The following is a 13698-nucleotide window of genomic DNA, read 5'->3' as shown; positions in this document are numbered from 1 at the left end:
AAAAAAGTACAAATGTTGAGTGAAATGTAAAAAAAAAAATGTTGCTGAGCTAATGCTGTGATGATGCCCAAACGGTAACGAGGTCCAGTCGGTCAGTGGGAGTTTAACCTCAGTTCAAGGTGCTAATCGGCCGAAGCTGTTTGGACAAACTAAGTTCATTTTTACACTGTCTTCAAATTTTCAATAAAAAAATTACTCTAAATCAGCGGCGGGCATATCTATGGAGCTTTGTTTTGTACTTGTATGAGTTTATTGCTGTCCATAGTAAAAATCAGACATAATATTGAAAAAAATGTCTAAGAATACTCGCAGTTTTTATCGGAGTTTGATGTTAGAATCGTGGGTTATATGTATTTTGTATAAATAAAATTTAGTAGTGTCTGATTGATGAATGAGCGGGATTTGAAATCCACAAAAAGCTCCTAAACTCAAGATGTAATGAACTTATTTGTAACCTTAGTATTCGATGAGAAATTTATAACACTTCGACAACAAATCGATAAATCGCCGATTGTACATCTTTACAAACCTTTTCATTATTTTTCCTATATTTACTTCCTTTTTTCCTTTCCTTTCCTTGATTTGTTGTCTGATTTCTTTCATGTACGTTGTTCCCAAATCACGCTACAGTTTAGTGACTGTACTTACGCTTACATTTTGTATTACTCCATACAAAAAACCAACACCACTCTCTACGCCTAGCTTACACATTCCCTAGGACCCCACACGGCTTACCAATAGCACACTACGCCTACACTTACATTCTACATATGTATATATATCCCTCGTATAGCATACCACTTACAAAGACTTCGTTGATGCTTACACTTTACACCTTACGCTTACATTTAGGACTTATGGTGGAGAACTGAAGCGTTATTATGAAATGCTATGTTTAGTTTTTGCAAAGAAAAAACTCAAAATGCGACGTCCCGTTTAATGGAAAATCGATGCTCTGTTCTAATTTTCTTGGACTATCTTATTTTTTGATGGACAGCTTATTCAGGATGTCATTTGTCACGTTCCCATCATACTTATACCAGTCTCATACTACTAAAATAAGGACAAAATAGAACTCTCTTTCAAGGTCGATACTACTCGGTTCACAATGAAGCGGTAGTGGATTCCTAAACTGATGAAGAAACAGAAATATTATCATATGAAAGCAACCTCCTACACCTTAATTATTTACAATACTTTAGATTTCTAGTTCGAAAAAGTTCGAAGACAGAATTGTAAACTGGTGGTATGGTGACTATTTTGGTGTTTTACTGCATTGAATTCATATAAACATACCTCTGTATTAATATGCGGACAATCTAACTGAATTGGCGGCCACCGTGGTGTGATGGTAGCGTGCTCCGCCTACCACACCGTATGCCCCGGGTTCGCACCCCGAACAAAGCAACATCAAAATTTTAGAAATAAGATTTTTCAATTAAAAAAAAAAATTTCTAAGCGGGGTCGCCCCTCGGCAGTGTTTGGCAAGCGCTCCGGGTGTATTTCTGCCATGAAAAGCTCTCAGTGACAACTCATCTGCCTTGCAGATGCCGTTCGGAGTCGGCATAAAACATGTAGGTCCCGTCCGGCCAATTTGTAGGGAAAATCAAGAGGAGCACGACGCTAATTGGAAGAGAAGCTCGGCCTCAGATCTCTTCGGAGGTTATCGCGCCTTACATTTTAATCTAATTGAACATGAAATATACAAACAACAACTGACAACATTATTAGTCATTTTAGCAATGTGTTCCACCCGCATCTACCAACGAACGATTGTAATTGAAAAAAAAAAAAAAACAAGTAAGGAAGGCTAAGTTCGTGTGTAACCGAACATTACATACTCAGCTGAGAGCTATGGAGACAAAATAAGGGAAAATCACCATGTAGGAAAATGAACCTAGGGTAACCCTGGAATGTGTTTGTATGACATGGGTATCAAATGGAAGGCATTAATGAGTACTTTAAAAGGGAGTGGTGGTAGTTGTGTATGTGAAAGGGTTTTCGAGATATTGACCAAAATGTAGACCAGGGTGACCCAGAACATCTTCTGTCGAGTACCGCTAATTTATTTATATATGTCATACCACGAACAGTATTCCTGCCAAGATTTCCAAGGGCCCTGCAGAACTTTTTCATTTTCTTCTACTTAATATGGTAGGTGTCACACCCATTTTGCAAAGTTCTTTCTAAAGTTATATTTTGCGTCAATAAACCAATCCAATTACCATGTTTCATCCCTTTTTTCGTATTTGGTATAGAATTATGGCATTTTTTTCATTTTTCGTAATTTTCGATATCGAAAAAGTGGGCGTGATCATAGTCGGATTTCGTTAATTTTTTATACCGAGATAAAGTGAGTTCAGGTAAGTACGTGAGCTAAGTTCAGTAAAGATATGTCGATTTTTGCTCAAGTTATCGTGTTAACGGCCATGCGGAAGGACAGACGGACGACTGTGTATAAAAACTGGGCGTGGCTTCAACCGATTTCGCCCATTTTCACAGAAAACAGTTATCGTCCTAGAATCTAAGCCTCTACCAAATTTCAAAAGGATTGGTAAATTTTTGTTCGACTTATGGCATTAAAAGTATCCTAGACAAATTAAATGAAAAAGGGCGGAGCCACGCCCATTTTGAAATTTACTTCTTATTTTTGTTTTTTGTTGCACCATATCATTACTGGAGTTGAATGTTGACATAATTTACTTATATACTGTAAAAATATTAATTTTTTTTGTTAAAATTTGACTTAAAAAATTTTTTCTTTTAAAAGTGGGCGTGGTCGTTCTCCGATTTTGCTAATTTTTATTAAGCTTACATAAGTAATAGGAGTAACGTTCCTGCCAAATTTCATCGTGATAACTTCGACGACTGCCAAATAACAAAACTTGCAAAACTTTTAAATTACCTTTTAAAAGTGGACGGTGCCACGCCCATTGTCCGAAATTTTACTAAATTTCTATTCTGCGTCATAAGGTCAACCCACCTACCAAGTTTCATCGCTTTATCCGTCTTTTGTGATGAATTATCGCATTTTTTCGGTTTTTAAAAATTTTCGATATCGAAAAAGTGGGCGTGGGTATAGTCCGATATTGTTCATTTGAAATAGCGATCTGAGATGAGTGCTCAGGAACCTACATACCAAATTTCATTAAGATACCTCAAAATTTACTCAAGTTATCGTGTTAACGGACAGACGGACGTACGGACGGACGGGCATGGCTCAATTTTTTTTCGATCCTGATGCTTTTGATATATGGAAGTCTATATCTATCTCGATTCCTTTATACCTGTACAACCAACCGTTATCCAATCAAAGTTAATATACTCTGTGAGCTCTGCTCAACTAAGTATAAAAAAATGGAATGCATAAATCGATGGAAATGTTGCTTGCGATCAACGTACTTGTTCTTTGGTTGATATCGACTTTAGTGACAAGTAACAAATAACGGCTGTAATTTGTAATCGCAAATTTATAAGCACTTATATCGTATGTTTGTTTGTATATGTAATACATATATACGTATATTTGTGTGTATGTACATATGTTATTATATCGTAAATGACCGCATAAAATATTCCTCAATAGCTTTTACTAGACTTGTCAGATTTTGTGTGAGAAATAATTTTTAACTTTTTAAATGACAAAAGTGAACCTTGATGAAAATGCCATTAGCCGCGATGTTGGAAAAAGACAGCAAAGCAATAGTTTACTGTAGCTCTCCAAAAGCCAAAGATGAATTGTGTTTGCCATTCAAGTATTTGTATGTAGTATATTATTGATCAGTTTGACCATGACGTAGCCTTTGACCTCGTTTACAATAGTTAGCATAAGATTTATCATGTAACAACTAGATGTTTAATTCTCCTGCAGCCGAATTCTAGTAAGTGCCAACGCCAAAGTGCTAAAGCCAATTAACTCTCAAATGGGCTTCTGAAACTTGATTTGGATTGCTTGGATGAATTAATTGGGTTTATGGTAGAACCAAAAACTGCAATTTTGCCCTATTATTTGTATTTCATGGGTTCCTCGGAGGACTACCACTTTTAAAAAGATGAAGAGAGTACAGCGGGTAGCCCTGGCAGGGTAACAGGTGCACTAAGGTCGTGTCCTGAAGCGCTAAACCATATACCTCTGGACCTACACATACCTGAATCGGCAACTTGTTCGGCAGTAAAACTTCGTGAGTCTCTCTGCTGGAACTCGAGGCAGTATAGCCACGGTAGTATGCTCCGGAGTCTTCCCGGTGTTGCTCCGTCATCTGATTATCATACGCCCTCATTTAGTTTTGCCAGGCGTCATAAGGTGGGCGCGAGAAAGCAGGCGAACTTCCATCTACATCAATCAAAAGAAACATACATAGCAGATTCAAGGAGCAACAGACTCCAACCGGCACTCCTCGGACGCCTGTAATATAACGAAGCAAACATGACCGCATTACGAAAGTAAGAGAACAGAGGATCTGCTAAATATGTAGGTCAGGGAATGGAATTTTTATGATCGCTCCCACAATCACGGGCCACTGGCCACTCGCAATGCATGCTGAAAAAATGGGGATCCCTTTTAACAACATTTGCAGGAGCTGCGGCGAGAAGTGCAGCAAAGAAACAATCGCGGACTACCTGTGTGAATGACCAGCTCTAGTACACACTAGGCTTCTAACTATGGGCATAATTGTAAACCGACACTGTATGTTTCTGAAGCACTATGACATCAACAAAACCTAAGCTTTACTGTACGTTTTGTTTTTACTAAAAGTTCTTTCTTAACTTTGACACTGATGTTTGATTTGTTTTTCAGTCTTTATACTTTTTTTAGAAAAATATTTTATGTGCGTACATTGTGATGTGTGAACCGAACTTTTATTTACCGCAAACGCTTAGTGAAATTTTTAAAACCGAATCAAAAGTAGTTGAAACGGAAGCAAATAAATCAGATGATGCCAATCAAAGCCAAAGTATTGAATACGAGACTGGGTTTTACAGAGTTCTCCCATTGTTGTCTTTTAAAAATGATCATCAGAAAAAGGTGTTATCACTGAAGGAAAATGAATATTTACGTTTACGTTGGCAGAAGTATTTATCCAAAATACCGAGTGAATATATACGAATTCGTCTTTACACCGATCAGAAGAAAGCGTAAGTAATCTGCCCAACTAATCAAGGCGCAGTTTTTCCAAGGTCTTTAACCCACAAGCGCAGAGTCTTGAAGAATTACAGCTCTGTGCCCAAGATTCTTCTGAAAAGATATTCATTTTAAATGACGCTCCATCATAAATCCGTTCATAATTTTTTTACTAGAATTAGAAAAGCTTTGGTTCGAATTTCTAGCACACGGGTTGCCCGAAGAACGACGTAAGTCATTTTATACACAATCGAACTGCTTGTAGATTAGCGGCAATAGTCCTCTCTTTCATTGCTCAAATATCAATTCTTCCAACGTCATATTTTTCTTTCTCCATAATTTATAGTTTGTGCATACATTGAAAAAAGGCCAAAAATAAACCGTGTTCTATTTCACAATAACTTGACAAATTTTCACTGGCGCAATCCATTCACTTCTATTAAAATCTATTAAAATATTCCCAAATTTTTAAATAATATTAAATCAGTACAAAAGACTTAAGAAACGAACTTGCGTTTACATGTGTGTTCGTTGATAATTTTGCTATGAAGAGCATTAAAGATAATAATAGCACACGATTTGATTTTACCCTTTTGAGCCTTCAAAAATTTCTTGGAATTGCGGTAACTCCTAAATTATTTTTCAATAGCTTATATTTGTAATTTACCATGCCTTGACAAATTGGGGACTGAAGGAAGCGTGTGAATAAAAATAATCTGAAGGAATTAAACGTCACAAAAGAGCTGGATCAGGTAGAAATCGATCTTTTAATATCTGTCATACGTCGGTATGTCCAGCATCGTTTGTTAAGCTAATCTATGTGCCGGCAGTTATGCTCCGTAGCATAATCGTTGTATCTTTATCCAATTTAAAGGGCACATTCCTGCAATGATTAGTGCTACATCGTCAGAAATAGTCTCATAGCACGTACAGGCAGTGAATTGATTTTATCAAGCGGATAGACGATTGGTTGGTGGTGTGGTGCCACGCGGGAGCTCCGTATAGTATTGGGCTCTGTACAACTCCTGCCAGTAGGTGGCTTACACAGGCATCACAGAGTTCTCGAATAATTGATTAGTCGATTTGTAAAAGTTGCTTGGTAAAAAAAACTATCACTAATCGACTAGTTGTTTGCATTCGATTGGTGATAGATTCGGCTATTCGAAAAGTTTTGTAATTTTTCAATATGTTCTGTGATGCGTAATAACGTTGTGAAGTTATTGTAAGCCGTCTGCAGCTCACGTATTTTGTATTTTGCATTTTGGGAATCCTACGATTTCGGTAAAATTTAATTTATGAAACCGTCAGTATTCGAATAACGACAGTTTGTCGATTGCATGCTATGTTGAAATCGAATATCGGCTAGTTGATTTTCAATCAATCCAAAAGTTGATACTCGACTAATCGACTAGTCGAATAATCAATATAAAGAATATTTATATAAGCCTTTTGTCTATCATAACCCCAAGGTATAAACTGCTGGCAGCGTGTAGATGTTGTTGTTTGGGTTTGTAGCAATGCTTCGCCCCACCTAATAGCTGCGACCAATCACAAATTGTCATCAATATCCTCTAGTCCAAGGAAACTTGCTGTTTCAACAGGGGTGGACCATAAGGAAAGGGGTGTTAGAGGCGTTGGTTCCACATTACAATTAAAGAGATGGTTGGTGTCATTTGGGGACACATTGCAAGCGGGGCATACATTTTGTATGTCGGGGTTGATTCTGGATATGTAAGAGTTTAACCTGTTACAGTATCCAGAACGAAGTTGAGCCAGAGTGACTCGCGTTTCCCTGGGGAGTATGCGTTCCTCTTCCGCAAGTTTTGGGTAGTGTTTTTTGAGTACTGGATTCACCGGGCAATTCCTGGCATAAAGGTCCGACGGGTGTTTGTGGAGTTCACCAAGGACCTGCTTGTGTTTTTTGCTTCATACGGCTGAGTTATCAGGTGCCGTATTTCCTCAAAATGCTTACGGAGATGACTCCTTAAGTCCCTAGGCGGTGTTGGCTCATCAATCAGATGTCTGTTGGGATGCCCAGGTTTCTGGGTATTCAACAGGAACTGTTTGGTTAGCATCTCATTTTTCTCCCTGATGGGGAGTATTCTCGCCTCATTATGTAGATGGTGTTCTGGGGGCATACGATGACAGCCCGTGGCGGTTCTGAGCCCAGTATTGTGTGTGTCGATGTCACGACTACCGGTTTCTATAGTACTTCACCTTCTTCCCATTTGATATGAAGACTGAATCTGTTTTTTGTTGCTCAAGCTGCAAAGTTATGTCAACTAAACAGGAAAATAGATACAGTGGTTATAATCACGTGTTAATTGACTATAATTTCTTATAATCTCGGCCCTACTAAATTAAAACCTATTTAAATAGTAATAATCTCAAGCACACAATTTTCAAATTATTATTATGTAGTGTGTTTATCTTAAACGAATTTTTGTTTCTGTCATCTTAATTAGACTGTTTGTTAGGGAAGTTGATTTAAACTCATTTTAGAATATATCCAAATTTGAACCTTTAACTTATCCAATGTTATGCCGTTCCTTAAGTTCTTTAAGTTTGTGAAGTTATGCATACACACCTTTAGGCGTTTTTACATATCCAAATGGTTTGTATATATCATGGCGGAACCATACAAGGTGGCAGCATGGTGACATGCCTACAAACATAAATAAAAGCGCCATGTACTTTGTTTTTGTAAATCGATGGACTAATGTCAAAATCGTACTGCGCCGGAAGTAGCCACCTTTTATACTTCCGCCATGGTATATATCGAGCTTTCCTTTTCTAATAAGAAGTCGTATTTCAGCGGAATTATTAATAAATTCGTAACTAAGGTTGTAACTGAAAAAGTAAATCTTTTGGCAGAGGATATGAGTTTAATTTAATTCCATAAATTTTAAGTTTACCAATCTAAGCCATTTGCAAATTGTGGAAAGGAAAAAATAAATTAAATTCAAATTTAATTCCTCAAGAACTTTATCTTTTCAATCTCGGCCTTTTTAACCAGCTTCCTGAGATACGACCTTTTTAATAAAATGCTTGAGGTACGACTTGTTAAGGAAACTTTCCAGTGAGGATAAGCCGATATACAAGGTATTGATACTCATGTTTGGATTTTATTTTCAGTCCTCCGATCCCCCGTCGAATGACACTGAATGGAAGATTCTATGGCATAGATAATAAATTATCACCAGTTCCAATAATTCCTGACCCAAGAATGACTGCAAAAACAAATTTCAAATAGATAAAGAACTAAATAATGTGATGTCTTAACTTGGCTTATAAGTTTATTTACATAAATTAATAGAGATGTATGTATGTATATACTAACTGTCAGAAGAATAATGCTAATACCAGGCTGGAATAGAGGGGTTAGTTGAACATTTGAATAGGCTCAGTCAACAAGTATCTATCCTTCATAGCATTTTCAACAGGGATCATATGACTTTTTAAACTAGTTTTTAGAATATTGCTATGAAGGATCGCTGATACCAGTTAGCCTGTACTATAGAAAGGTTCACTATCTCCGTTTAAGTACTTATAGCTAATGAAGTTTGGGTTTTTCTTATGTGGTTATCTTTAATCTGATAAAAAAGTCATACCCTTTTCAGCTTTAAAGCAAAGTTGCAATTGAAGTTCAAAAATTAAAACTGATTTCAGAAAACTACAATTATAGTTCAGAATTTCTATTTCTAAGCTACAAATGTAAAATTCTGACTTTCAGCTTTAATCTTCAATTGTAACTTTCAGAGCTAAAACTGAAAAAAAATTGTAATTAAGTAGAGCATGGAAAGTAAGTTATAAGCTAAAGCCTAGTTGTGCGAATATAAAATTTAGCTAACAAAAGTAAAATTGCAGCAAACGTAAGTTTTCTTAATGCCTGGTTAACTTTTTCTTCCACTTAAACTGACTGAAATCGTGCATTGATTTCTCAAATACTATCCGTTAAAATGCTTAGCCGAACATTGAGAAAACTCCACTCAATTTAAATCAATTGAATCCGCTTCAATGATTTAAATTGTGTATGCAACAGCGACGTATTTTATTTATCTTATTTGAGTAAGCGTGGTAAATTTCTCTGGAACTATAATCTCTTTTATTACTAATTTTCAGCGAACGTGTGTTCTGATATGTCACTATTATTTAAAAGCGGATTTTCTAGTGTTCTAGTCGATTTTTCGAGGGTTTCTTTGTAAAAAATATTGTTTTCCGTGCTGGGTATTGAGTACTTAGAATCATCTAAACGCCATGTAATACCCAAGACTATGTTGAAAGCTGAAACGTCATAAGCATGGCAACCTGAATATCGATACTGTGGTTTTTTATTGTATTTACAACCATTCGCTTGTGCACCTATAAAATAAAATTTATTTGTTTAAGTTTATGATGATCAAAATCAATAAATTGCTTACCTATTGGATCAATACATTCCAATGTTAATACACATTTTAGCCAAGGTAGCATAATATGTTTTTCTACGAAGAAACTGTCAGAAAATAAAGCAACATCGAGGTCAATCATACGCAAAAAAAGGAAATTATCAGCATCGGTTTGAAAGTAATCAAACATTTTTGGATGTGTTCGTGTTGATACAGCAGTTGGTGTATTCCATCCCAGTACCCCAGCAGCTGCAACTTTTCTGCGCAACTTTTGCAAATCATTGTTACTGCCTCGAAAACGAATAAAGTTTTCAGCAAACAAAATATATTTCGATCGGGTTAAAGCATCTTTTATCACAATCGGGCGATAAGCATGCATTCTCTGATCTAATGCATGTGATGGATAAAGAGATAAATCATAATTTATAACGGAACATTTAGAGATGTTGCAATATGCTGTCAAAGCACGGGAATCATCATTTGATAGCCCTAGATCATATATGAGTAGATGCTCATCCGGAAATTTCACAGCCATATTTTGCGCGAATAGAATCGCAGAAGGAGCTTGATCATCTTGCACGTATGTTACCAATGAAAAATTTGCCTTTGTCCCATTGTACAGTGTTGTAACAATCCGTGATGTGCTGCTATGTTGGAAACGCTTAACACTGTCAATGGTGTCCCTCTGATTCTGTGCTGCTACTTGCTCGAGTGGGAGAATATTTACTGCTATAGGTTCACCGCTTATTTTTGAATTATCATCATCGGCGACTTTATATTTATTATAAGATTGTGAATCTTTTGTAAAAATTGACTGTGAAAAGCCAAGTAAAGTTAAATATTTGGAATCTATTTGCAATTTCTTTTTCTCAGTGGCTCGCAGATTTTCCTATGTTAGAAAATGTGGAATTACGACTTTGGCTTAAAATGGGTTAATAAACAAAATTTTGTTTCCAATATATACAGCATAGTAAGTAACGGTTATAAACGATACACGTCCAAAGGGAAGTTGATCTCTCGCTTCGCTTTGCGCTCCGCATGAGAGAAAAGATGATGAAATCTTAGACTGAACAACGAATGAAATGGATAGCCAGAAAATGTTAGGCAGTTCAGACCATCATCTGGAAAAACAACATAAAGGCGACAAAACAAAAATACCAAGAAAACGAGTTCCCAGATATTTTTCCAACAACAACAACAACAGCAGCAAAAATTCAGCCTTTGCTTAGCAATAGATATGAATAATATTTTCCAAAAAAATTATTTATTCTTTCTTTCTGCTTAAGAAAATATAAAAAAGTAATATCTGGATTATAACCTAGCAAGAATTGTCACATTAAACAATTTCACGACTCTTCACAGCGAAATCGGAGTACCAGCCGCTGTTCTACATGCATTCAGAAGTGAAGCAAACTGTAGAGATATGTATTTCGCATAAAGAGCTTCGATCATGTGGGGATATGACAAAAAACTTGAAGTAAATGCTGATTGTTTTAAATTACCAAATCGCCAGTGTGACGGCTACTCTCAAATAACGTGCGAAGGAAATTGGCAACAAAAAGGAATATAAATATATATTTGAGATTGAAGCAAACCTCGTTTAATTTATATATAAAACTATTCATTATTACTACACAACGAACAACAGAGCTGTCTTATAGAAAGGCCGTAAGTAATTTTGTTTTATATTTCTAATATCAATAAAAAAATAGAGAAATATATTTTCGAGAATGATAAGAAAAGAAATGCAAATTCAAATCGCGATTTTAGAATTACATATGTATATATATTTTGTTTGCGAACGTTACACATGTTTCTCAAGTGTTTCTTGCATCATCCTCCAACTTAAGAGAACAGTGGTATCTATATCTAAATTTAGTATTTGTTGGACTTATGTAGTGCCTTTTGATGGCTCGAACTATTTAAGAACAGCAAATCCGTTTCTTACCTGTAGTTTGTTTAATTGTTGATGTGTGTGTGTTACTATACTTTTTAGAGAATCGTTCGGTTCACCTGCTGGTCCCAAAATTATGAAAAATACGGTTGTAACTATAACACAGCAAAGCAATAGGATAAAATGCTTTGTACGCATCGTCGTTAATTTATAGTAAAGTTTTTTCGAAATTCGTAAATTCCTTCGTATAATAGCATTTAAACCCTCCACAATAGTAAATAATATTGTATCCTATGTTTCAAAACTGTGAATTAATCTCTTGGGACCGAATATTTATCAGTAATCATTAAACGTCCCATAGTGGATATTTTATGAGTTAAATGAATACCGATGCACTGAACTATGCATTTGTTTTCGAACAGGTATGTGCTGTTGCGAGTGTGACTCACTATTATACATTCAGGCGTATAAATGGTATTTGAACTCGGAACTTGGCACGATTTTAGTAAGATAACGACTTTTTAGTATTATTGGTGATGTACTAAATAATGCTGTTATCTACATTTTTGGAATGTAAATATTGAGTTATATGTAATTATTCAAGAGGATGTCCCGCATTGTACAAGGAAAACACTTTGACCCCAACGGACGTTCACCTCCAACCAGCGAGTTATGTTGATGTACATTGGATGATTGAGTTCAGCTAACAATCATAAGTTCGCAGCACATAGTAAATAAAACTGTTTAAAAAGATTAAAATAAAAAATAATAAAAATGTGAATGGATGGAGTACTTGCATTGAGACCTAAATTTTTTCATTACATAACAGCTTGCATTTCCTCTAATACAAAGAATGCGAAATTGTGTGAATACCGCTTTAAAATAAGAACTATAAATCAACTTTGAAAAATATTAGCTATTATTATTGACTGAAATTCTTTTAATTAAATGTTTTGATTATTATTAGATTTGCTTGTGAAAGTTTTGACAATTTTAAAATGTAAGAAGGCTGCCAGTTCGAGCAATTTTTGTTAATATTACCTCGTAAGAACTTTTTCATTAAAGTTAAAGCTAAGGCACATTGAGCTGCACTACACTGCGCTTCACTTTTTTGCCTATTTGATCAACATGGCCGCGCCGCGCAGTGCTGCTGCCGCTAGCTGTGATTTGCTTAAAAATACATGCGGAGAAAATTTTTGCAGAGCAGTGTAGTGCAGCTCAGCGTGGCCTAGCTGTTATGCAAGCCTTAGCTGCACTACACTGCGCGGCAAAATATTTTTTGCATGTATTCTTATTCAGCAATTCACGCCTACCGACAGCAGCACTGCGCGGCGCGACCACGAGCGGCAATGTTGATCAAATGAGCAAAAAAGTGAAGCGCCGTTTAATGTGGGCTTAGCTTAAAAATGAAAATATATATAAGGTGTGATAACCGTCGAAAAAAGAAAGTGTTTCTAAGTCCCCTATTATGAGCATTATTCGATCTATGCTGTATCGAATAGAAAAAGAATTGTTTAAAATGTTAGTTTTTTGTATTTATGTTCTATTTTTTTACTACGTACTAGTAATTTTAAACTATTTGAATTAATTTTATAGAGGTTCAAGGTCGTGAGTACAAAACAACATTTTGAAAGACTGGTTTCATTTATGGAACAAAATCCCCATATAGCAAAGGAACTTCCACATTATAGAAATGCAACTTTGCTTAATGCAGCTCAGCCTCCTCGTAATTCAATTTTATCCATCTTTCACAAATAAAATTTTCCAAGACATTTAACACCTCTGATAGTACCACAGACACAGTCGGCTGGGCAAGTCCGAATGCATTTGTAGGTAGTTGGTAGGATCCCTGACCACAAAATCGGAGAACTGTTGCCAAAAATAAAAAATATTAGGAATAGACTTGGCTCTTGTGCATTGCTGCAGCAGTTCATCTCTACTGGACAACAAGTCCATGAACGCTTTTTTGTACAGTCTGAAATTTTGAATAAATTTATAACAAAACTTATAATTTCAAAAATTTATCAACTTATTTAGAAAGCTACACTTACGTGGTGGAATTCATTTCCAAAGGATTTGAAGCATCTCCCCCGTCTTCTACTTCTGGCTAGCTCCAGTAAGTTTTCCTCTTCATCTGACGAATCATCAAACCACAATTCCGTTGTAGTCATACTTTTATTTTTAATATTTGCATTTAATAACTAGTTCTGTTTTTGTTTATTTATTTTATTTGACAGAGTATTGGAAATGTGCTATTGTGAACTTTTGAATTTATCGAAATTCACAATAACGCT

At 35.8% G+C, this 13698-nt stretch overlaps 2 protein-coding genes across 4 annotated transcripts in view; one reads left to right on the top strand and one right to left on the bottom strand.

Annotated features, from left to right (window-relative positions):
* The window catches only part of scaf (scarface), a 94660-nt gene extending 82264 nt beyond the window's left edge, over positions 1–12396 (bottom strand). Inside the window, exons 1-2 of one of the 3 annotated variants that reach the window (XM_067777001.1) lie at positions 12198–12396; positions 11459–12144 (exon numbers count right to left, since the gene is read on the bottom strand). In XM_067777001.1, the coding sequence (XP_067633102.1) occupies positions 11459–11602 (144 nt within the window). In that variant the 5' untranslated portion in view covers positions 11603–12144; positions 12198–12396. The remainder of the gene's footprint in view (positions 1–11458; positions 12145–12197) is intronic. The other 2 variants (XM_067777000.1, XM_067777002.1) reach the window with 2 other exon arrangements.
* Positions 4637–8384, top strand: LOC137245806 (uncharacterized). Its single transcript, XM_067777008.1, has 3 exons — positions 4637–4733; positions 4799–5136; positions 8258–8384. Exons 2-3 carry the CDS (start codon positions 4844–4846, stop codon positions 8373–8375), a joined length of 411 nt encoding a protein of 136 aa, XP_067633109.1. The 5' UTR covers positions 4637–4733; positions 4799–4843; the 3' UTR covers positions 8376–8384.
* Positions 12397–13698: the final 1302 nt, after the last annotated feature.

This window comes from Eurosta solidaginis, chromosome 3 (genome assembly GCF_040869045.1).
Source record: "Eurosta solidaginis isolate ZX-2024a chromosome 3, ASM4086904v1, whole genome shotgun sequence".
NCBI lineage: Eukaryota > Metazoa > Arthropoda > Insecta > Diptera > Tephritidae > Eurosta > Eurosta solidaginis.
The sequence above is the reverse complement of the archived record's forward strand: the minus strand, read 5'-3'. Positions and strand labels throughout refer to the sequence as shown.